The sequence below is a fragment of the Gopherus evgoodei genome, chromosome 11 (genome assembly GCF_007399415.2).
Source record: "Gopherus evgoodei ecotype Sinaloan lineage chromosome 11, rGopEvg1_v1.p, whole genome shotgun sequence".
Classification (NCBI taxonomy): Eukaryota; Metazoa; Chordata; order Testudines; family Testudinidae; genus Gopherus; species Gopherus evgoodei.
In genome coordinates this window covers 22,348,765-22,375,013 of record NC_044332.1, presented here as the reverse complement: position 1 = coordinate 22,375,013, position 26,249 = coordinate 22,348,765, and the positions used below count along the sequence as shown (strand labels likewise).

General features: G+C 41.5%; 1 protein-coding gene across 5 annotated transcripts in view; it reads right to left on the bottom strand.

The window, feature by feature from the left end:
* TYW5 (tRNA-yW synthesizing protein 5) overlaps positions 1 to 26,249 on the bottom strand; it is a 32,925-nt gene that overhangs the window by 5,695 nt on the left and 981 nt on the right. For 2 of the 5 annotated variants that reach the window (XM_030579328.1, XM_030579329.1), the window contains exons 2-9: positions 25,489 to 25,604; positions 24,116 to 24,270; positions 12,289 to 12,358; positions 11,271 to 11,315; positions 10,520 to 10,657; positions 9,380 to 9,467; positions 8,685 to 8,801; positions 1,095 to 5,168 (exon numbers count right to left, since the gene is read on the bottom strand). In XM_030579328.1, the coding sequence (XP_030435188.1) occupies positions 4,912 to 5,168; positions 8,685 to 8,801; positions 9,380 to 9,467; positions 10,520 to 10,657; positions 11,271 to 11,315; positions 12,289 to 12,358; positions 24,116 to 24,147 (747 nt within the window). In that variant the 5' untranslated portion in view covers positions 24,148 to 24,270; positions 25,489 to 25,604 and the 3' untranslated portion in view covers positions 1,095 to 4,911. Of the gene's footprint in view, positions 1 to 1,094; positions 5,169 to 8,684; positions 8,802 to 9,379; positions 9,468 to 10,519; positions 10,658 to 11,270; positions 11,316 to 12,288; positions 12,359 to 24,115; positions 24,271 to 25,488; positions 25,605 to 26,249 lie in introns of those variants that run through there. The other 3 variants (XM_030579324.1, XM_030579326.1, XM_030579327.1) reach the window with 2 other exon arrangements.

Below are 26,249 nucleotides of genomic sequence, written 5' to 3'. Positions count from 1 at the left end.
ACTGTGCTACTTCAGTTTTACACCGATATATATGATATGATGAAACAAGCTGAATTTACTTCTACATAGTAGCTTCAAGATTTTCACAGCTAATCAGGTCATCATCAAACAAAAGAAAAAAAATAGATGATAACGAATGCTCTCAGATGATAGGCTTAAGAAAAGGAATGATCATTGCTTCATTAAAGAAAAAAAAGTTATAAAAAGGAGGATTTAAGATACCAGTTCAAAATGGGACCATGCAAGCAGTGGTAAACTGTAAACTTTTCCATTGACCTGCCTGGAATTGTGGGTAATCTCAAACCACTTTCTACTAGACAAGTATCCACAACACAATTGGCACCCTTATTGGCAATGTCTGTAGAGAGGCCTTAAACTACAGAGCCTTAGAGAGGAAATGATTCATCCCTAGAGAGCTCCACCAGAACACTGATGGGGGAGGGGGAATGGGAGTTAGTGTTGCCAGAAGCAAGAGGACATCATCAGTTTCTATGTTTAAATATAAAAATGTAATGGTGCCACTTTAAGACAGGTTGTGTGGACAGCATGTTTAAATGAATTGTTTTGTGTAAGACAAATAGCTGCATTTACTATAGCATTTGGTTCACATATTGAAATATTCTGTGCCCTCACCAAAACTTTATGCTATACTAAACGAGAATTATTTCAAACACCACACTGGGCCGTCTCAGCTCTTGATTGCAATGAAGTTACATATAGGATTCATTTGGGGTTAGAATTTTTACTTATAATAAAAACTACCGAAGAAAAATATTTTAAAACCTCATCCTGAATAATTGTGGCCTAGAAGCCATTAAGGCATGCCTTTAGATGCTACAGTAACTAGTACTATAGAAAACCTTAACACCTCCACCAGCGGGGACAGCAGCAGGAGAAAGGGCATTTAAAATCCACAAGGCCCTTCCTTCTTGTTAGAAGGACGGAAAGGCAAAAGGAGAGTGTGTGTGTGTGTATAAAGACAAGAGACCCTTATGCTTTCTGTCTCCCTAGGTTCAGCCTCCTTGTCCAGCATCTGTCATCTGGTAGGATCCCTTCCCGACCCATCCCACCCTAAATAATGAGGAGTCAATTAATAAAGGTAAAATCAAATTAAGTGTATTGAAGGGTTCATAACAAAGAGTGGGACAGATAAAAAGTGGGAATAAACAGCAAAGTGGTGTGATACAGTGATTACCCCCTCAAACTCAACCCAATAAACAAATTAAAACCTTCATAGATCAAAGCGACGGCAGGTGCTTGGGACCTCAATCCTCTGGCTAATGGCAAGCCTTTGGAGAGGAGCTCCAAGGAGTCCCTTGATGTTCCTTCGGGATCATGGGAAAGCAGAACAGATGAGACACCCGGGAGATGTTGTTTCTTCTCTTTCTCTCTTCTTTTTACAGGTGAGGAAGCTGTTGGAGAAAATCTCTAACCCTTCTACTACTAGGATGGATAGATGCCTGCAGGTGAGACTCGTGACTGTCCCTGACACTCACTCAGATGGACAGCCCTGAGGCCCTGTCCAGGGCAGCCTTTTATACACTTGCCCAGAAAACCCCTTAGAAAAGGCAGGAAACTCCTTCTGGGAAACCCCTTAGGAAAAGAAAAAAAAAAACCAAACATTCTGACTGGAAGTTGTTTAGAACTCCAGAAGAAATAAAAGAGCGGGAAAAGTAATCCATAGCTCATGTGAGCATAAAACTCCATTTTGGAACCAACATTGATTCTTGTAGTTACAAAACATCTGAAAGTGAACCCAACCTAACATTCTCTTCTATTGCCCAGCCCCAAAGTCTTTCCTCCTCTGTCCCCCATAAGACTATTGTCCTACCAACAAGCTCTGAGACTCACAGATCAGTAACATGTTGACTGCTACTTGATGCAACCTTCCTTCCTTATGAATTATTTGTGTTACTGCAGCACCTAGAGGGTCCAGCCATGGCTTTGTGGCTCAGGTGACCAAAGGAGGACACCAACCACTACGTCAAGCTTGATCTTCTTCCTTTGGGTATAGTTGGCCAGCAGAAGTTAGAATGATCTACTGAGCTGGGCACGGAGGAAGAAGGAACAGTGCAGCCCCCTGCAACTCTGTGGGCTGGCATTCTGGAAAGCTGCTGATGTCTGGCTGAGAGCAAGTGAAGCCAGAATTACCAGAGTGGAAAACAGCTGGATGCAGAATGAGGTAGTGATTCTGTGGTGGAGCTTGGCCCCCAGCCTGACACTGCTTTCTCTTTCTCCCCAGTTCCCAAAGAGGCCTCCAGGATGCTCTGCACACCCTTTCCTGAGATCCTTTGCTCCAATCTGAGAGAGTCCTTGAGTCCTTTCCAAGTCCAGTGCCTGGATGCACAGATCCTACCTTAATTCCTCCCTCCCCCCATCTATCTCTGCAGTTCTTTTAACTACAGAAGTGGAAATTTAGAGGAATCAAGTGTTTCAGTGTTCTCAGATTGCAATTCTGCCCTCAATATGCATAACTTATGCACATCAAGATTGCCTGGCTGGTTACATTCATGCCTATTCATTAGGATGGCATTGTGCCCATACACATGGTGGGAAGTTATTTTCTTTAAGTTACAGCTGCCAACAAAAATGGATTTAGATGAATAATCTGCACAGTGTTGCAAGGCCAAGCTTCTGCAGGAAGCCCCTGTTCTGTCTCCTTGTGGCACATACCTCTTAAGTCCTGCTAACAGCTTTTGACAAATCACAATTCTCAACACTGTTGGAAGTATCAGACCAACCTAAATGGCAGATAAATGACAAAACCTCAGCTACATTTATCTTACGCTGTAAGTAGTAACATAGAGATATTTAAATGGACAATGGCAGCATGTCATATTTGTCAGATGTCCCCTTATCATTCATCTTACAAAACAAGAGCAACATTATAGCTCCATCCACCAGGAAGCAACAGGCTTGTCTCTCAGGAATGGAGTCCACTTGACAGATGCTACTTCTATTCATACAGTCACACAATACATCTTAACTAGTGGAGAGTTCTTGAAGTGCTCCCAACTGATTCCATATTATGACAATATTACCAGGGCCTTCCTCTCAAATCCCATAGCTGTAGAATAAAAACCTCACCCTGATTTACCAAGTACTGTACAACTGGCTGCTGTCAGCAGTAATGCAGTTTGGTGTAATAGCAACAGCTGTGGAGATAGTGCTCCTTATATAATAAAACTAAGCAAGTTGGCAGGTCCTTTCCTTTAAGCTACAGCATACATCTAAACTTAAAAAAAACAAACTGGCATAAACTTTGCCTGTAGTTTTTGCTTTCCTGTTGGTGTCTGTGATATGATGTCCTTCTCTGTGATGTCACCACAAGGGGAAGCTGGGTGGATACTCTGTGTCTGCTCCAGGCTGTTGCTCATAGGACTGAGTTATAGAAGCATTAAGAGGAAGATCTTTCAGAACAAGGGCAGTAACCATGCCAAGAGCAATCAGCTCACTTGGACCTTCTCAGAAGTGATGGTGTCTTTACTGAGCTTTTACCGTCTGAGCTGGGATTAAGGGAGATGCATTTAGTAGTCCCTGCATGCCTTCTCTGAACCCAGCCCAGAGATCCAAGTGAGCTAATATTGAAAAGACTGCTTGAGGTTAAGTTCTAAGCCTTAACTTGTGAGAGAGCATATTTTTAAATGAAGACAGCCAGAGATGTGTATTTGACTCTGTTCAAGCATCAGAATAGCTGCATGAGTTTCTCCAGCCATTATTTCTATCCCCTGTTTACTGAGTGTTGGTGTAGGAAACAGTGCTCCTCTTGGAGTATCCAGAAATCACGAGGCCCTAGTCTGGAAGTATTTTATACACTGATTATCAGACCAGTGGTTCCTCAACACGTAAAAAGAATTGCTGATTATAGCCACCCAAGCACTCCCTTCTCTCTCTCTCTCCACACCCCACATAAAGGAAATTGAACTAACCTTCACTCTGACTTTTTAGGGAGCCTGAATTGTATAGGTTTGACAGACAGCACTTGTGAACTTTCAATACTCAGTTCTAATACAACTCTCAGCTGAGCTGGAGCATGGCTGGGAGCCCCAGATTTCACATCCATTTTAGGTTCTAACAAATCCCATTTCTTGGACTTGTGTTGATTCAATCTGTCTGCAAATAATTCCAAATCAGGGAAATTAAAAGAAAAAAAAATCTAGAGGTGCCACGTTAGCTTATACCCTACTCAAACTAAAAATTAATGCATGTAAGCAAAATACATACTCACACAAGCCAGTCAGGGCATTCTCTCTCCTTTCCTCTGCTGAGAAGAACCACAGGAATACACCTGCTGTCCCTGACTGGGTCCTGCTAAGAGCACAGCTCCTTCTCATCACCCCATAATTAGAGGAAAGGGAGGTGGCTAGTCAAGAACCCTGGCTGGTTGCTTGCCTTTTCCTATAGCTGTCCAAGTCCCACAGATCAACAGTTTCCACTACTCTAGAGAATAACCCATTTGGGCTGGAACATTCTTTTCAATAGCCACCCTGAAAAAGACACCAGGATCTAAAACAGAATTTAAGTTGCCAATGCTCTAGGTCTTATTCAGGACTATTTATTTTCTGAAATAGTTATTTGAAAGTAAACTACCCCCGAAAACAAAATGATTGTTCTAAATAACACAAACTTGGGTGGGTGTGTATGTATATGTGTGTATATATATAATTTTAAATTGACCCCTTACTGTTGTATGGATGAGACCCACAGCTGCATCAAGCAGACTATACTGCATATGGATTAATAGAAATGGGATCTATTAAAACAACCTCTATGGGCTATGAAATAAGTATTCATCCACAAACAATGAGCACTACTGTTTTTATCAAAGTCTTCTCAAAGTGTCTTCAGGTACAGTATCCATATCTGTACTTCTCCCTACTTTCAGAGGAATTTGGTTGACTTGTTGACTGTTTATTCATAGTTAGTGCTATAGGCTTTTTCTTGGATGCGTAAAACCATTCTCCGGGCATAAAAATCCCTATATTCCTCAGGCAGTTCCTCCAGTGTTTTCAAAGCCCTGTCCAAAATCTGCACAGCTCTGGAAGCAGCTGTAGGATCTTTGTTTCCGTAAGTGTCTGTTTTATCATAGCACTCAGAAGGAAGATGCTTCCAAAAGACATTCACTCCCACTCCAAATTCTTCAGAAATTACATTATGGAACCATAAAGCTGTAGGAAGAAAAAAGTCTAAAAAGATGAACTGCCATTTAAAACTTGATTTCATTTACAACAAAGATGTTTGAACCTTCTCAAACTGAATGTAACTGACATAATCACTGACATTCACTTATGTATAGGTACTTCTGACTCACTACATCATATGCTACAGCATATCAAACAATGAGTTCCTGATTCTGAAGATACTTATAAGCATGCTTAACTTTATGCATGAGTATTCCCACTGAAGTCAATGTAAAGGTAAGCAAGTGGGTAAGTGTTTGCTGGATCAGGGTCAACAGGCTTCTTTGTCCCTTATTCTTGTCATTTGTCCCATTACCTTGAATGGGAATACTTGCATAAGTAAAGAGTGCAGGATTAAGCCTTAAATCCTTAAGGGCTCCACTCCTGCAAACACTTACGTACATGAGTAACTTCACTCATTGCATACACATTTGCAAAATTAGAACCTTAACTTGCATGGATTCTCAACATGCCAGTTTAGATTACCAATATCAGTCAGTATCAGCCTTGCAAATTTCTTCTCATCTACAGCTACTTTTTTGATGGTCCAGCAAATAGTAAGGATTTTTCATTTGAGACACTTTTGCCTGGACTGCCTGTATTTGTAATTGTGTGTCATATGTATCATGTGTCAGCTTTAACTTGAAAGCTACAGCATTGCATTAGTTCTCCCATTTCAATTTTGGAATATTGTTTTTATTACTTGTTTTATATTTAGTGAAAGGAACATATCAGTTTTTTGGGTCTGCATTGTTCACCTCCTTGACTCAATCTTCCACTTTTGTTCTCGAAGAATGCCTGTTTCTGCTACAGTTTTTTTGGGATGCAGTTATATTTGAAACCTACCATTTTAAAACAACGTTTGATTTTAAGCTATTTATAACAAGGTAATCAGTAATTCCATTTAAGACAGTGCAGTAACACTGATGTGAGATCAAAATCAAGCCAAACAATCCTATTTTCTGAAATTCAGGACTGTAGTGAGGGGGCGTGGCCTTCCTCCGAGACTGACAGGGAGGGAATATACCCCCTGGTGGGCGGAGCTGAACCAGCCACACCATACCTTGCCACACTGTCCCCCTCATTTCCCACCCCACTGGATGCAGGGGTCAGGATAGGAAGTTTAAAAGGCGGGACCGACAGTTCACTTGTGCAAGAGCTGGGGAAGGGAGCAGATGTTGCTCGCCCGCTGCCAAGTGCTGCTGCGCCAAGGACAGCTGACTGACCAGTACCTGGAGGAGTAACAGGACTGCCGCTAGCCGTGTACCCTTGGGAAATGGAGAAATTCCAGGAGCCAGAGAAATACTCAGAAGGGGTAATAGGAAGTAGCCCAGGGACACCAGACATTAGTCCAGTTGTGTTGCCAGAGTCTAGGTCAGTGTTTCGGTGGGATCCCTGCTCACGCAATGGTGGAAAGCTCCAGTTCCTACTCACAGAGCTCTTAGCTTGCTTGTTACTTTGCCCTGCTCAGAGAGCCAGAACCCATAGCCTGCTTGTTGCTCTGCCCTGCACAGAGCCCTTTGAGTGCTAATTCCCCTGTTGGGCATTGCACTTATAGGCACAACATAGTGAGCTCTCTCAGAGACTGACAGGGAGGGACGGCTAAGGACCACTACACAGACTCTTTTCATTCACATAAAATGGTGCCACTTAAAGTCTTCTTTTTTCTGTGACATTTATCTTGAGTGTTTTTAATTATCAGTCTCATTTTACAATATCTGCCAAACTAATGCAGAGGCAAATATATTTTTAAATGCTGCAAAATACATTGATATAGACAAAGATCCAGTAACATAAAATAAGTATCAGTTTTCAAGATCAATTATGCTTTAGCATATCTGATTCAAAACTGAAAAAAATTGCTGACAAAAGTCAGATAGGAAGTTCTACACTGCCTAGATCAAAGAGAAAACGTGTGCAAATGTTTGTAGAATCTGGAACATTACAGCTAACTGTACAAAGTCAGTTCTCTTTGCAAGGTAATCACCTATCTTCTTTAATTCTGTTCAAAATTTAGATATAATGTTTTCTTAAAGTAATTCCTACGTCACTGAGCGATGTTGCATAGTAAGAATCAAAGTGATGAATACTAAACAAAAACAGATTTTTCATAAAATCTACATCACAATCCGCACAAATATCAAAAGAAAGGAGGAACAGGAAACACCTTCCACTAACCTACGGAATATAAAGTCTGGGTTTTTAAAAAAAAACCGCATAGCAATGAACACACCAGTGGCCAGCTGAAAGCTGAATGACAAGTTTGTTCCTGGTATATATACATTGTCTTCTTATATAACTATCCCCATTTTCCTTAATAAGAACATAAGAATGGCTGTACTGGGTCAGATAAATGATCCTTCTGTCTTCTGACACCAGCCAATGCCCAATGCTTCAGAGGGAATGAACAGAACAGGGCAATTATCAGTTATCCATCCCCCATCATCCACTCCCAGTTTCTGGCAGTCGGAGGTTTAGGGATATCCACAGCATGGGATTGTGTCTCTGGCCATCTTGGCTAATAGCCACTGATGGACCTATCCTATATGAATTTATCTAAGCCAGAGAATGATAAAATAAGGTCCAATTTTTTCATAAAGTAGTTGAAATTCATGGTTCCACAAATAATAATAATTCTTCCCTATTCCCATATCCATGACCTAGGTACTGCTTAGAACAGCACTACAATTACAATTAAAACACACACAAAGATTGTAAGTCCAAGCCCCAATCCTGTAGACACTTACACATATGCTTAACTTTAAGCAGGTGAGGAGTTCCAGTAACTTCAATGGGACTACTTAGGTGAGCAAAGGTAAGCATGTGCATCAGTGTTTCCAGGATTAGGGTTTTAAATGATCACTTGTAATTAATGGATTACTCTTTGTTCATTGCCTAGAGATGAACTGCCCTTTACATTGCTTCCCTCTTAAATACTTCAGTAAGTCTCAGGTTCTGATCCTGCAAAGTGCTGATGATGTCAGTTAAAAGATGGGTAGGCCAGCAGGAATAATTCAGCTGCCTGCTCCTGATCCCCAGTGCTGTCTCACCTTGCAAAGCAAGCAGTTTTGTATTTGCTACTGTTGCAGAAAGTTAGAAGCAGCTTAGAACAGAAAATATTCTGATTTTATTTTCAAAACTGAAAATTTGTAATTAAAAAAAAAATGTAAGGACTTAACTGTTCCATCCCTAATGGACATTATGGCATTTGCCTCTTACTTCTGCAGTGAGAAAATGTTAGCACTACAGAAGAATGAAGTGCCCATTCCCTGAATCTAAAGAAGCCATGTCAGGGAAGGGAAGGGACAAATTGATTTTAACAGAGTAAGGCTATTAAAATATACGCACATTGAGTCAAACAAGAGTATAATTTTGGTCATATGCAAAGTGTCATACATCTAGAATTGCATGAAGAGTTACAAATAAGTAATTCACATGTGGAAATGAGAATTCACAAAACAAAATTATTAAAAATAATGTGGGCCAGAGCGATTTGTCACTTACCCGGAATGAACAACACATCGCCTGCTTCAAGAGAACATTCATAGCGCCTGGCTTTCATAAAAAGGGGATATTTCTCCAGGTCTGGGTTATCCACATTTAGGACCTCTGATTTAGTGCCTAAAGAAGTTTCAACAAAATAATAAACATTCATGAATTCTTTTAACACTGCCCAATGTAAGTTACAACACTCTAAGATATAACAATTATTGGGCCAAATTCAACCCTGCTGGAACTTTATTAACTTGAACTGAGTTCCACCTGGGTTGAATGTGGCACTCTGTGCCACATTTCAAGTACAACTACAATCCTGCTGATACCAGAGAGTTTTCACTGACCATAATAGCCACCAAAGCCAAATTTCACTGAGACAGTAGAAGAACTCTATTAGAACCTAGTTACAGCCCTCTACTCCTATGCAGTTAAGAACCAGAATGCTTTATTAATCCACAGAACAATTTGAGCACTGGCAGCAGGAGTGCAAGTTCCCTAAATTACCCCAGCAATGTTCCTCAACACTAACTTGGAGGGATACTGTTAGAAATGAGAGACTAGATTAGTCAATGTCACCTCTCTGCTGAGATTTCTAACAGAGTTGCCAATTATGGCAAAGGTTTTTATATATAATGGGACACTTGCCTACTGGAAACTGAACTGAGTAAACCAAACTCAGCTAAATGTGTATGACAAGAACATACCTGATAAATACAAATATGGTGCATCTCGAGGATTGTATAGTATAACTCTCTTTTTTCCTGTTATCTGGATTAAGAAGTTATCCATTATCTGAAAAGATAACAATATACTACAAGCATACATAGCAGATAGATGTTATACAAGAGGAGAATGGGCAATATATATTCCATATAATCATTCTGTTATATAAAATATGCCATGAAAACAAAGACAAAGACAATATGAAAAGTTGTGTGTGCGTGTTTAAAAAAAAAATTGCTACTCCATATCAAATTACCCTGAAAATCTGAATCATATGGCGTATATTTTCACTCTTAATCTTACATTTTTGGCACATGTTAATTATAAATGGGAAAACTGCCTCTCCATATTTCTTTTTAATAACTTTTACTTGTTTTTTTTCTCTTTAAACTAGAACTTACAAGATTTATTGTTAAAAATTCAAAGCAATTATCTGCCTTGACTATCTAGCAAAGCAAAATATAAGGCAGAATATATTTAGAAGTGCTTTTACCATCTTTCAAACAGCCTTCTTACCTCATTTTGCTGACCAGCCACTAATAAACAGCAATGGGTTTTGCAGTAGCTCAACTACACAACATAATATTCCTGTATCTAACCCTGTCTGGTATCACATGATAGGCTCTTACTAGACAAATATATGTGAAATCAACTACAGCAGATGAGCATGAAAACCCACCACATAGATTAGCAAGGAAAGGGTCTTGCAGAGTAGCAAAATAAGCTACTTCTGCAAGGCACTGCATAGCTTCACCTCCACTGAAGCCAGCAATGTTGAGAGGTTGTTTTTTGATTCTTGGCTGCTATTTGTATGAGTAAAACCCAAATGAGTACAATGAGTAAAACCCAAAAATCCAGTCTTGCAATTTTTACTCATATGAGGCAAGGGTTTCAGGGCTAGGAAATAAACTGAGAACCAAAATGTGCTTAGAATAGCAGCTATACTTAAAATATACAATACCTAAAGTCAGTTGTTATTTACCTAGTACCCAAAAGCATGCAAGGCACCTCTCTAACCGCCAGCAGGCCCCTGCCCCCTGTAGGGCTTGTATCCTAGTGCCCCAATCCTGTAATGAGATCCACACATTTCGCCAACAAAGGCACAAAGATTATTTGCCTACATCATAGTGTGTCCAGAGTTGCAGTCCTGCTGAGCTGATGCGGAAGACACTGGAGAAGAACTGTTCCTTTTCAAAATATTCTGGGATTCGAATATCTTCTGCCAATGAAGGAAACTGCTTTCTGATATCTGCTATATCCTGAATCAAAAGGGATATAGTTCAGTGTTCCAGATAAAATCATATATTTGAAGTGAAAGCAGGGGATTAGCTCATAACTGTGTTACATCATACAGGCTAGGTCCTTAGCTGTGGCCAAGGAGCACCTGGCACTGCTGGGGGTTTGGACACAAGGGGGCCTTTTGCACACAATCTTCAGCCATCTGAGTGCTGGTCCTGTCCTCAGTATACATTAGGTCAGCCTGAGGGCTGCTCTGATTTAAGCTATCGGACAACAGTTCTGAGGGGATGCTACAGCAGCCAGGGATCATCAGGACACCCCAGTTATGCTACTGTTCTCCTGATCAATCTCTTTATACCAACAGCTGAGTGATGAGAGGTGAGGCATAGGAATCATAACGGCAGCTGTATGGCATCCCGAAAGCCTCTTATGGAGGCTTGGTCCTTCAGTGATCAGCTAAGCTTGGATTTAAGTGCCTAACTTTAAGCACTCATGTTTAAAATTTTTGGCCTACATTAATTTACAAGACAAAAAGGTTGTGTGTCTGCGTAAAGGCAAAAGCTCAGAATACGTCCCTTAAAGATTTTAAACTGCTGCTCTGAAACACGTGCCGTGCAGTCCCAAGTTACTCACCTTTCGTGGGTCTTCACCCAATGATCTCAAGTAGTATTTCTCATCCTTAACACAAACACAAAAGAGAATGATCATTAGCATGCAAGAACAAAGAATTAGAACATACAGAGCTTTGACCATCTCATTAGTTTAATGAAGAGCCTCGTTAAAATTTGGTACAACTAAATCTCATTTACAAATTCAGCTATTCTCCTATCCTGCCCTTTCTTCTATTGCTCCCTGCTGGCTACCTGAAGAAATGGAAGAAAGTGAAAATATGTTAATTAAATGAAACAGGCAAATTCAAGGGGGCAGGGAAAGATCTAAGGGTATAAAACACATGTTGCTCCATATGGAGACTTAGATCACAAATTGTCAGCAACTTCAACAGTGCTTTGAGTCTATTCAGTAACAGAGCATATGTAGAAATTAAACCCTTCAGAACACTGACACAGGAAATCACAACAATGTATTTCAGAACATACTGCATGTTACAAATAAATGATGGAAGGAATATTTGAAAAATCATTTGGAGCAGCCTAGCTTCTACTCCTATGTAAACATTGTATAACTAGATTTACTTGGGGGAGGGTGAATTCCTATTAACACACAAACCATTCAATAATTTTTGGACATAGTTATGTTAAGATATCTACTCAATTATTTAATCAATGAGTATGTTGTAACATCTCTGTATTTTACTTTGTACCTCTGATAGTTGCTATAGCTTAATTAAACACTTGAGTATTTACTTCTTTTAAAATATCTAACATATACAGTTGCTATTTTAAACATAATGTGTTTTCTTAGTCTCTTATCTTGAAACCTTTACTCATATAAAGTAGTCCTCGGTCACACAAGCAAGCCCACTGTAGTCAGTTATACAGTACACATGAGGAATGAACTCTTGAGCTCCGATCCAGCAAAGCATGCTTAATTTTAAGGTTAAGTGCTATGCTAAAATAAAAAAAAAATTTTTCAAACCAAATCTCAATATAGTGCCCTAACGAAAGAAGATGTGACACCTTAAGAAAATTACCTCAGATATAAAGTACTCGTTATGTTTGACTTCAGCTGCTCTCCGTACAAACACATCAAAAGGCAATGTTCTGAAAATATAAATATAAAAATTAATAATGCTAATCAGTGTAACAATGAATTATTTAACTACTGGACACACAATACTTAGTACCAGACCAAATTCATGTCTCTGGCCTATAACAATGTAGCAGGACAGATGATTTAATTTGTTTTAAAAAATCATCATATAGACTAACAATTGTTTGCAACAGGATGTCAAATAACTGCCAAGATAAAAATCATATTTAAAAATCTTTCATTATTATCCAGATTGTTCCTGTACTAGATCCAAATATTTTTGGCTGTAAGTCAGCTTGTAAAAAGATAATTATTTGGGATCAGATTTTCAAGAGTGCTTTATCCAAAATTTTTTTGCTCAAACTCTTGTGCTCAATGGGAGCAGCTGAGCTGGGTGCCAAGTTCTTCTGAAAAATATGGCATTTAATTTAGATGCCTAAACTAAGCTCTATTGCAAATAGGAACCCAGTTATAGGTGATGAGCATTTTTGAAAATCTGGGTCACAGTTTGTGCTGACTTTTTTGAATAAATGGGTCTGTGTTTTATATATGCTGCTGTCATAAACAGATAGCTAAGGGATAACATCTCTTTCACCTGGAAAGAAGTAATTTGATACACCTGACCAGAGGACCAATCAGGAAACAAGACTTTTTCAAATCTGGGTGGAGGGAACTTTGTGTGTGAGTCCTTTGTTCTTGGGTCTTCTGCCTGTACTCTCTCAGCTATGAGGAGTGATTTTTTCTATTTCCTGCTTTCTAATCTTCTGTTTCCAAGTTGTGAGTACAAAGATGGTTTGTTGTTTTGTATTTACATGTCTATAGTTGCTGGAGTGCTTTGAATTGTATTCTTTTTGAATAAGGCTGTTTATTCAATATTCTTTTAAGCAAATGACCCTGTATTTGTCACCTTAATACAGAGAGACCATTTTTATGTATTTTTCTTTCTTTTTTATATAAAGCTTTCTTTTAAGACCTGTTGGAGTTTTTCTTTAGTGGGGAACTCCAGGGAATTGAGTCTGCAGCTCACCAGGGAACTGGTGGGAGGAAGAAGTCAGGGGGAAATCTGTGTGTGTTAGATTTACTAGCCTGACTTTGCATTCCCTCTGGGTGAAGAGGGAAGTGCTTGTGTTTCCAGGACTGGAAATAGAGAGGGTGGACTCCCTCTGTTTAGATTCACGGAGTTTGCTTCTGTGTATCTCTCCAGGAACACCTGGAGGGGGGAAGGGAAAAGGTTTATTTCCCTTTGTTGTGAGACTCAAGGGATTTGGGTCTTGGGGTCCCCAGGGAAGGTTTTTGGGGGGACCAGAGTGCCCCAAAACACTCTAATTTTTTGGGTGGTGGCAGCTTTACCAGGTCCAAGCTGGTAACTAAGCTTGGAGGTTTTCATGCTAACCCCCATATTTTGGACGCTAAGGTCCAAATCTGGGACTAGGTTATGATATGGTGGTAGCGGTGGGATAGACAGAATCCAGAAGCCAGTTGGAATATTATATTTTTCTTTTCTCTGCTAGGGGCTTTTTAGCAGAGAGAAACAGTTTGGTTTTAAAAGGGAACCAGAGAGAATTTTTTTTCTGCTCTCTCTGGCAGCTGTGGCTTGCATATTAAGCAAGCAACCATTAAGGAGCTATTAAGGGTCTTTTGTCACACAATAGCACTCCCATTAGTAGGCAGATACCAGCACTATACTCATGCAAATAAAGTGGTTTTTCTGGTTTACTTTACATTGAAAAAATTAGCTAGAGGAAAAAAGGGAAAAAGGCACTGTTGCTAGGCAGACCCCAGGAGGCAACAGAGAACCTGCAGTTCAGACAACAAACACCGGAGGGCACCCCAACACAAGAAAACAAGATGTCACAAAAACCAGATGCAGTACAGCTGAGGCAATGGAAAAACACATAGAACTGCTCAGAACACAGATGGCCAGAGATGAGGCAACTCACAAACAAGAGATGGAAAGGCTACAAAAACAAGAAAAAGCCAACAATGCAGCCCACCAACGAGAGTTGGAAAAACAAGAAAAAGAAAGTGAAGAGAAGGAAAAACAGAGAAAACATGAACTGGACTTAGCGCAAGCTGGGCTGAATGTGCCAGCCAATCCTAACAACCCTTCCCCAGTACTTGTTCCACATCACAGGAAATTTCCCACCTACAAGGCAGGTGATGACACCGAGGCCTCCTTGGAAAATTTTGAAAGAGCCTGTCTTGAGTACAGCATCCCTGAAGACCAGTACATGGTAGAATTGAGGCCACAGCTCAGTGGACCTTTAGCAGAGGTGGCAGCTGAAATGCCTAAGGGGAACATGAACGACTATAAACTTTTTCAAACCAAGGCCAGATACAGAATGGGGATAACCCCGGATCATGCCCGTCGGCGTTTCAGAACCCAAAAATGGAAACCAGATGTGTCATTTCCCAAACACGCCTACTACGTTGGGAAAAATTATGAGGCCTGGATATCAGGACACAATGTTAAATCCTTGGAAGAACTGCACCTCCTCATACAAATGGAGCAGTTCTTGGATGGTGTTCTTGAGGACATAACACGGTACATACAAGATGGAAAACCCAAAAATCTCACTGAGGCGGGGGAGATTGGAGCCAGATGGATGGAAGTGGCAGAAAGCAAGAAAGCTACGGTCCAGGGGAACGAATACCCCAGGGGGCACACCAACCATAAACCCTACAACCGAGGACAGCCAAAGACCCCACATACAACCCAAGTCAAGCCACAGACGCCCTATTCTTCCACCTCACCAGTCTCCAGTAACTCACCTCGGCCCAATGACCCATCAGATGGAAGATGCTTTAAGTGTAACGAACTGGGACATATCAAGGCCAACTGTCCAAAGAACGCCATCCGAGTGCAATTCATTACACCACCATCACCCAAAAGATCCCCTGGCCCAGATGCCTCTAAAATACCCTTGGAGCGAAGGGAAAATTTGAGAGTGGGTGAAAAGAAGGTTACTGCATGGAGAGACACGGGGGCACAAGTGTCAGCTATCCACCAATCCTTCGTAGACCCCAAATTCATCAACCCAAAGGCCCAAGTGACAATTTACCCCTTCATGTCACAAGCTGTAAACTTGCCTACAGCTCAACTGCCTGTCCAGTACAAAGGCTGGTCAGGAATGTGGACTTTTGCAGTCTATGACAATTATCCTATCCCCATGCTACTGGGGGAAGACTTGGCCAACCAGATGAAGCGGGCCAAGCGAGTGGGAATGGTTACACGTAGCCAAACCAGGCAAGCTCCCAGCCCCTTTCCTGTTCCTGAGCTGTCCACAGACGCCCCGTCTGTGTTACCAGAGACCCAGACAGAGGTAGTGGACCCGGATACCATGCCAACCACTGAATCAGCCACAGCACCTCCAGTCCCAGGCCCGGAACTGGAACAGCAACCAGCACCAGCAAGTGCAACCACATCTTCAAACTCAACGCCAGAGGGCGCCAGCGAGCCACAACTGGCAGAAGCAACAGACAGCCATACCCAAAAGGCTCAGCCAGAGCCTAAAATACCCTCAGGTGCACCAGCAGAGAGCGGTTCACCAGCAACGGAAACAACCCCATCACCTACATCACTTCCAGAGGGACCAAGCCCAAGTCCACAGTCTGAGGAAGAACTGGTAACCCCAGCTTCAAGGGAACAGTTCCAGACTGAGCAGGAAGCAGATGACAGCCTTCAAAAAGGTTGGGCGGCGGCACGGAGCACCCCACTGCCTCTCAGCTCTTCTAATTGATCCCGGTTTGTTATAGACCAAGGACTTTTATACAAGGAGATTCTTTCTGGTGGACACCGGGAAGAATGGCAGCCGCAAAAACAGTTGGTGGTTCCAACTAAGTACCAGGGAAAGCTCTTAAGCTTAGCCCATGATCATCCCAGTGGCCATGCTGGGGTGAACAGAACCAAGGACCGATTGGGGAAGTCCTTCCACTGGGAGGGGATGGGCAAGGATGTTGCCAAGTATGTCCGGTCTTGCGAGGTATGCCAAAGAGTGGGAAAACCCCAAGACCAGGTCAAGGCCCCTCTCCAGCCACTCTCCATAATTGAGGTCCCATTTCAGCAAGTAGCTGTGGATATTCTGGGTCCTTTCCCAAAAAAGACACCCAGAGGAAAGCAGTACGTACTGACTTTCGTGGACTTTGCTACCCGATGGCCGGAAGCAGTAGCTCTAGGCAACACCAGGGCTAACACTGTGTGCCTGGCCCTAACAGACATTTGCCAGGGTAGGTTAGCCCTCCGACATCCTTACTGATTCAGGATCTAATTTCCTGGCAGGGACGATGCAAAAACTGTGGGAAACTCATGGGGTGAACCACTTGGTTGCCACCCCGTACCACCATCAAACTAATGGCCTGGTGGAAAGGTTTAATGGAACTTTGGGGGCCATGATATGTAAATTCGTCAACGAATACTCCAATAATTGGGACCTAGTGTTACAGCAGTTGCTGTTTGCCTACAGGGCTGTACCACATCCCAGTTTAGGGTTTTCACCGTTTGAACTTGTGTATGGTCACGAGGTTAAGGGACCATTACAGTTGGTAAAGCAGCAATGGGAGGGGTTTACGCCTTCTCCAGGAACTAACATTCTGGACTTTGTAAGCAACCTACAAAGGACCCTCTGACACTCTTTAGACCTTGCTAGAGAAAACCTAAAGGATGCTCAAGAAGAGCAAAAGGCCTGGTATGACAGACATGCCAGAGAACGTTCCTTCAAGGTAGGAGAGCAGGTTATGGTCTTGAAGGCACAACAGGCCCATAAGATGGAAGCATCATGGGAAGGGCCATTCACGGTCCAAGAGCGCCTGGGAACTGTGAACTACCTCATAGCATTTCCCAATTCCTCACTGAAGCCCAGAGTGTACCATGTTAATTCTCTCAAGCCTTTCTATTCCAGAGACTTACAGGTTTGTCAGTTTACAGTCCAGGGAGATGATGCTGACTGGCCTGACGGTGTCTACTATGATGGGAAAAAAGACGGTGGCGTGGAAAAGGTGAACCTCTCAACCATCCTGGAACGTCTGCAGCGGCGACAAATCAAGGAGCTGTGCACTAGGTTCGCCCCATTGTTCTCAGCCACCCCAGGACGGACTGAACGGGCATACCACTCCATTGACACAGGTAATGCTCATCCCATTAGAACCCCACCCTACCGGGTGTCTCCTCATGCCCAAGCTGCTATAGAACGGGAGATCCAGAACATGCTACAGATGGGTATAATCCGCTCATCTACCATTGCATGGGCATCTCCATTGGTTCTGGTACCCAAACCAGATGGGGAAATACGCTTTTGCGTGGACTACCGTAAGCTAAATGCAGTAACTCGTCCGGACAACTATCCAATGCCTCGCACCGATGAGCTATTGGAGAAGTTGGGACGTGCTCAGTTCATCTCTACAATAGACTTAACCAAGGGGTACTGGCAAGTACCGCTAGATGAACCTGCCAAGGAAAGGTCAGCATTCTTCACCCATGCGGAGGTGTATGAATTCAATGTCCTTCATTTCGGGCTTCGAAATGCACCCGCCACCTTCCAGAGGCTGGTAGATGGTCTACTAGCAGGACTGGGAGAATATGCAGTTGCCTACCTCGATGATGTGGCCATTTTTTCAGACTCCTGGCCCGAACACCTACTACACCTGGAAAAGGTCTTTGAGCGCATCAGGCAGGCCGGACTAACTGTTAAGGCCAAAAAGTGTCAAATAGGCCAAAACAGAGTGACTTACCTGGGCCACCAGGTGGGTCGAAGAACCATAAACCCCCTACAGGCCAAGGTGGATGCTATCCAAAAGTGGCCTGTCCCAAGGTCAAAGAAACAGGTCCAATCCTTCTTAGGCTTGGCCGGGTACTACAGGCGATTTGTACCACACTACAGCCAAATCGCTGCCCCACTGACCGACCTGACCAAAAAGACCCAGCCAAATGCAATTAAGTGGACTGATGAGTGTCAAAAGGCCTTTACCCAGCTTAAGGCAACGCTCATGTCTGACCCTGTGCTCAGGGCCCCGGACTTTGACAAGCCATTCCTAGTAACCACGGATGCATCTGAGCGTGGTATAGGAGCAGTTCTCATGCAGGAAGCAATGGATCACAACTTCCATCCTGTTGTGTTTCTCAGCAAGAAACTGTCTGAGAGGGAAAGTCACTGGTCAGTCAGTGAAAAGAAATGCTACGCCATTGTGTACGCCTTAGAAAAGCTACGCCCATATGTTTGGGGACGGCGGTTCCAGCTACAAACTGACCATGCTGCACTAAAGTGGCTTCATACTGCCAAGGGGAACAACAAGAAACTTCTTCGTTGGAGTTTAGCTCTCCAAGATTTTGATTTTAAAATTCAGCACATCTCAGGAGCTTCTAACAAAGTAGCTGATGCACTCTCCCGTGAAAGTTTCCCAGAATCCAGTAGTTAAAAAAGTGTTCTTCCACTGTAAAAGTCTGTTAGTTATATACTTAGTGGTATATGTAACGGTGCATGTGTTGTATTAATCTGTTTAAAGTTCTAGGAGGAAATCACCGCCAATGAGCTTCCCCACTGTCTTCAATTTGGGGGGGCGTGTCATAAACAGATAGCTAAGGGATAACGTCTTTCACCTGGAAAGAAGTAATCTGATACACCTGACCAGAGGACAAATCAGGAAACAAGACTTTTTCAAATCTGGGTGGAGGGAACTTTGTGTGTGAGTCCTTTGTTCTTGGGTCCTCTGCCTGTACTCTCTCAGCTATGAGGAGTGATTTTTTTCTATTTCCTGCTTTCTAATCTTCTGTTTCCAAGTTGTGAGTACAAAGATGGTTTGTTGTTTTGTATTTGCATGTCTATAGTTGCTGGAGTGCTTTGAATTGTATTCTTTTTGAATAAGGCTGTTTATTCAATATTCTTTTAAGCAAATGACCCTGTATTTGTCACCTTAATACAGAGAGACCATTTTTATGTATTTTTCTTTCTTTTTTATATAAAGCTTTCTTTTAAGACCTGTTGGAGTTTTTCTTTAGTGGGGAACTCCAGGGAATTGAGTCTGCAGCTCACCAGGGAACTGGTGGGAGGAAGAAGTCAGGGGGAAATCTGTGTGTGTTAGATTTACTAGCCTGACTTTGCATTCCCTCTGGGTGAAGAGGGATGTGCTTGTGTTTCCAGGACTGGAAATAGAGAGGGTGGACTCCTCTGTTTAGATTCACGGAGTTTGCTTCTGTGTATCTCTCCAGGAACACCTGGAGGGGGGAAGGGAAAAGGTTTATTTCCCTTTGTTGTGAGACTCAAGGGATTTGGGTCTTGGGGTCCCCAGGGAAGGTTTTTGGGGGGACCAGAGTGCCCCAAAACACTCTAATTTTTTGGGTGGTGGCAGCTTTACCAGGTCCAAGCTGGTAACTAAGCTTGGAGGTTTTCATGCTAACCCCCGTATTTTGGACACTAAGGTCCAAATCTGGGACTAGGTTATAATAGCTGCCTAAGGTGAAACCGACATTTACAATAGTCCCAAACTCCTGTCTTTTAAATTAATTCTCCTAAAGTTGCTTCTTTCAATGATTCTAGAGGGAAAAGAACTTTAGCTTTTCAGCTGGGAGGACAGCTTCAAGTAAGTTCCTATTAAAAAGAAATCACTAGGGCCCAAATCCTCAAAGGTATTTAAGAACCTAACTTCCACTGAAATAATGGGAGTTAGGTGCGTAAGTACCTTTCGAGGTCTGGGCCTACGTTCCAAGCCCAGACCCACTGAAGTCAATGGAAGTAGAATCAAGTCCTAGATGACTGTCAGTTTCACAGGGTGAGGAGGTCCTCCTAAAATGTCAATTCTTTAACAACTTTAGCAGATACTGCAATAAATAATGGTTTCTACAGATACATATTTGGGTAAGTTTGCTCCTGGTACAGAGTCAGTACAAACATAAAACATTAAAGGTCTCTTAGATCTGGTCTTCAATAGACCTTTGCCTGAACAGATATTGTAGCATTTGGCCATGCTTGATACTGGAGCAAAACAACTGCATGTAGTACTGTGACGGGTTCGGTCACAGGGACCCCCTTGGGACTGTCAACGGATGTGCTGAAATTACTTCTGAGCCCATTTTCCCTGCCAGCTTGGGACTCCAGAACCCTGCCTTGTTGAGCCAGACATGCTAGCCTGCTGCAACACAGACTCAGGGTCTGGGCCATGCCCCCAAAGCTGAAGACTTTAACCAAAAACAGCTCAGCAGGTTATTTCTCCAACACCCAGACACCCAGCTCCCAATGGGATCCAAACCCCAAATAAATCCATTTTACTCTGTATAAAGCTTATACAGGGTAAATTCATAAATTGTCTGCCCTCTATAACACCAACAGAGATTCACAGTTGTTTGCTCCCCCACATATAAATCACTTACTCTGGGATCATTAATAAACAAATGTGATTTTATTAAGTATAAAAAGTACGATTTAGGAGGTTTCAAGTAACAATAGACAGAACGAAGTAAGTCACCAAGTAAAATAAAGCAAAAACACACAAGTCTAAGCCTAATACATTAAGAAACTGATTACAGGGCTCATCCTCAGAGATGTTCCAATAAGTTTCTTTCACAGACTAGATGCCTTCCTAGTCTGGGCCCAATCTTTTCCCCGGTACAGTCCTTGTTAGTTCCAGCAGACATCTCAGATGGGATAAGCAGGGGCTCTCTCATGACTGGCAGACCCTTTTGTCCTGATCCATCCCTTTTATAGGTTTGGCACAAGGTGGGAATCTTTTGTCTCTCTAGGTCCTCAGCCCTCCTTTTAAATGGAAAAGTACCAGATTTAATATGGCTTTCATTATCAGGTGACATGGTCACATGTCACTGTAAGACTCCTAGTCTCCATTCCCTATGGGCTGGCCCACATGTACACAGGAAGGCTTTCAAGTAACTAAGACCATTTACAACTGATAGTTTCTGGAGCACCCTTAATAGCCTCCACTTAATATGTTTACACCAGTGATACAAGTTTATATCTTATTCTCTTAACTCCAGATATAGAAATAATACATGCAAACAAATAGGATGAACACACTTAATAGATTACAAGCATTCTAATGACACCATAGTGTAAAGCATATTCCAGATATGTCATATTCATAAGCATATTTCCATAAAGCCTATGGAGTGCAACGTCACAAGTACCAAATGGATTATTTTATGGTGGTTACTAATGTTTATAGCATCTATCAGCACCAGCTCATTTGAGTTCCACCCCACTACAATTTAAATTTTGATTTTTTTAAACAGCAAGAGGGTAGGGGTAAAAAAATAACATAAATAAACATATATACAAAAAAAACCAAACAACTAACTAGAACCTAATACAGATTATTTATCATAAGATTCAAAGTAGACGACGACAAATATGATGCACACTTCTCAGGAATCAGCCTATTGTTAAATATCCTGAATTTCTCATTCATCAGGAAAGATTTTTTTCCCCAGGCTGTAAAGATCACTCAAATCACTAGCTGGTACTGGTATATAGCAATTTATTTCAAGCTTCACAGAATGCAAGAACAATTAAATGCCCAGTGTTAGGAAGAAAGTTTCCCCATAGGCAAAGTTATCAATTACAGAGGGTTTACATGTCCTCTGAAATATCTGGTATTAGCCATTGTCAAATAAAGGACTAGATGGACCATTTCCCTAACAATATACAATTTCTATATTCATGTTCATGAAAAGCTTGGTCCAGCAGCTTCTGGAGTTAACTGAGAGAATCCCACCAACACTAATGGAACCGGATCAGACCCCCAGAGCCTAAACAACTACACCTCCCACTAAAAGCAATATGAGTTGCTTGCATTCAGTATATGTCTGGATCAGGTCCTTAGCAGGCCATAATGATGTCTCTGTATGAGAGCGTTTTTATTCTTGTAGTCATTTTATTTATTTTCCCCACATATATGAATACAGGTTCTGAGTTCCCCAAGTCCTCTAAAAGTGGTGAAAGTCACAAATACTTCACAACTCTAAAGATCAGATATTTAGAGAGCATCTCCATAATGCCATATACAAAAATGCAAATTTAGCCCCTAATCTGCAAAACCTAACACACCTGAGCAAATTTATGCATGTGAAATATCACCACTGAATTAAACAGAACTACTTACACGCATAATGTCAGGAAAGTACATCAGGAACCTGCAAGATCAGACTGTTAGAAGGAAAATGCAAGGATACTAAATTGCACCTCCCGTTTATAAGCCTATTTGTGTTTCATTTTTTTCCCTGGACAGTGAGATAAACACTAAACAATATATATGAGGCAAAGATGTATGACAATTTTATTTGCAGTTCAAAAAATAGTTTCAAAATGTTCAGCAGTTCAGCTGTGAATAAAGAGTGTACTGAATGTGACACCAGGGTTCACTCATTACAGACTGTAGAACATTTGATTCCATCACGTCTTCTTTCTTAAACTTTATTAAAATAATAAATGATTGAACACATCTTGTTCACACTTTGGGAAAGCAAACAGCAATTAAAATGAAGACTTTACGATTGTAGAACAACAACAAAATGGCTGAGATGCATTAGACTCTGAAGAATGTTTTAGTAAACTACGTGACATGGACAAATCTAATGAAGAGTTTCTCAGGACATTAGACATTCTCTGTGACCTGTCTCCAGACTAAAGGGCTGGTGAAATGTGTGATATTCCGTAGTTTGAGGACACTAGAAACTGCCTTAAACTTTGAAGTTGTTTGTTTTTTAACTGCTAACATCCCTCCAGCCTAAGTCTGTTGAATTAACATATCTGTAACATAACAGCATTCAAAGCAGTTCAGGTACTGAGCAGCGCTAGCTTCTAACAATATAATCACCAACACTGAGAAGGCATCAGAGAATCAGAATGACATGCCTAGTTTCAAAGTTCTTGTTGCAACAGAGTTTTTCTCAAACCCTCTCTTGGATTCCTCCATTAACTCCTTCATCTTCACTATTTCAAAAACAGATTACTTATCTTCACTTTTAGGCACTTCACGGTCTATCCCTGTGCTACTTATTAACTCTTATACAGTATCGAGACATTGACTCCTACATTCATTCATTCTTCATCACCCACTTTTAAATTTTCCAAACAAACATCTTTGCAGTCCTTCCCGGGCTGCCCCTTATGCATGGGAGGCGCTCCCTACAAGTATCTGCAGAACCACCTCGTTGTCTTCCCCCAAATACTCTTAAAACTCCTCTCTGCTGTTAGGAGTGGGGTGCATCGACAGGAGAATGTGGGGAAATTTGATTTACCACAGCCTATACTGTACCTCATCTGTGAATAAAGGGTCAAGTTTTTAAGGCCTGATCATTCTGACATCTTTCATGAACAATAAAGGCATGTTAAAAAATTGCTATCTAGGACTGCCCCCCCCCCAAAAAAAGAGAGAGAGAATAATGACACACCCATGAATTCCAAAGCCACAGCTGAAGGACAAAACTGTGATGAAATATTTCTTCTAGTACTGAAATATCTTTACCTTTTTAAATTTAAAAAAAAAAAAAAACCTTTCAGACAGTGGCACCTGAATTCAAAAGCATTTCTTTAGAAACAGAAGCTCTATAACATATCTAGTTAATGCAGTAAATAGCAATAGAAACAGTAATTATAATTAATACGTTTACAAAAAGCAAGAGAGCACCAACTTGCTGAGTGGTAATACCAACAGACCCAGGCAACATAGAAGAGTATACTTTGTATAAAACTTCAAAGCAATGTAGAATGTTTCTAAAAGTTACCAGTATGTCCCTTTAAAACAGAGGAAGCCTTGGAATAAAGTACCTATATATAAAGTTCTTACTGAGGAAGTCCATCTGTGGCACTGTGGAAACATGAATCTTTACTTCTTTAGTTCCTGCGGTTTGGCTGAGGTAATCCACTGTCCATTTGGTTGTGCAAGTGCCCAGATCTATTCCTTTCAGTACTGCTGGCTTTCTCTGAGAAGTAAACAAAAGCAGGTTTATGGCATGGCACTGAATTGGTGACAGAATCCAACAAAAACATTCAGTACTAATTTGTCAAGTTAAGTACAAGAACAAATCAATTGAATATGTACACCTGTTGCACATTAGCCAGAAGGCTCCATGAGTTTGTGCACCGAGTGTGAAAACAAAATCTGGGAAATCATGGGCCTGATTCTATTATTATACTCCTTTGCCTGTGGCAGGAATGGAATGAGAGAAAAGGTTCTTTAACCAACATTGACATTCACCATATTCTGGGGCCATGGAAGGATTTGGCAAGGCCCTGATATAACTTCAGCTCTTCTTCAAAAGGCTTAGTAGAGCACTTAGGCCATGCCCCTAGTCCACCCCCTTGACCCAGATATTGGGAGCTGGGGGCAATATTACACCAGTTCTAACACTGTCCAGGGATGCCCTCTATGCAAAGGGATATTTCCACTCATGCTAAGTCCTCTTTGTGCTGGCACAGCCTAAACAACGATTCAATCTCCATTAAAATCAATGGAAAGATTTGTTTACTTCAGTTCGTTCTGGATCAGGACCATAGAGAGCAAGGGGTCAATGACAATTACAAGAACACTTCACACTCACACAACATTTTATACTTTCAAAGCACTGCCCAAACTTTAACTAATCTTTAACTAATCCTATGAGATAGGCATTATCATCCTTTTACTGTCAGGAAAACTGAACGAGGGAGAGGTTAGGGGTCTGAGACACATAGGATGTCAGGGATAGAATAAAATTAGGAACCAGCAATTTCTTGCTCCCAGCCCAATGCTCACTCCACCGAGCCTCTCTGCAAAGACACAAAAGACCAGACTGGTGGAATTAAAGTAAAGTCCTAAGGAACCAAACCACCTGATTACTACAGAACTGTCCCAAACCATTTTCACTCATTTGCTGAATCTGTTTATAAATAGTGGGTTTGGAGAAGTTTGTTTACTTTATATATGCAGTCTTTATAAACTCAGTTCTGTAATAACTTTTTAGATCAAGAAGAGTGGAGCTGGCTCATAGCCCTCATGAGTTTCTGGTTTTAATGTAACATGCTTGATGAAGGAACACATGAGGTTAATTATCCCCTTTTATTTTTAAGCCAAACTCCAAGAGAGTAACAGACAGGCTTGCATCAGTAGCTATAACAACAAACAAAAAAACATACAAAGAAGAAACGAACACAAACCTTACCCCAATTTTAACTAATTAGAATCCCACTTGTTTCAGTAGGAGTTTTGACACAGAGACATCCAGGACTGAGCTCATCATTACATCACATTCCAGCTGGCAGAAGAGCGAGCAGTGCACTTTCAGGATGAGAAGCCAGGCAACCACGTAAGCAAACTGGGATTGTTGTGAGGATAGGTTAAAAGGAGACATTACTCCATACCATACTCCAGGCTCGGTCCTGATCCTGCACTGAGCTGTATGTGCACAAAGCCCTGTGCTCCAACCCAGCATTCAGAGAAGACAACAGAGCTGTGTGCAGGGTCTGTTTGCATGGAGCTCAATGTAGGATCAGTGCTTTAGCCTCTTTCAGCCTAGTGAGAGAGACTCCTCAGTCTTCTTGTGGCAAGCCAGGCGATGAACTGTTGTTTCAGTTCCTCAAGATCTATGCCAGCAACTTCATATAATGGAATCTGTCCCTCACCAGTATTTTTCACTTATCCCACTACTAGGAAAACATTTCATATGAACACCACATACATCACTGTTAAATGATACCAACAAAAACACTTAGCATGTCCCTTTTTTTTCTAATTATGCGGCAGCTCCTCCTTCTTTCCCCATCTATTCTCACCACATCATCTCTGTTTAGAAATACAAGCCATTTTTTTGTCAAATGGCTACCATTAGGTAAGTGAATTTGTAAAATATCAGAACCCTTTTTAGAAACTGACATACCACACAAGCAACACACTCCACAGTCTCTGATGCATCTTCATTATTTT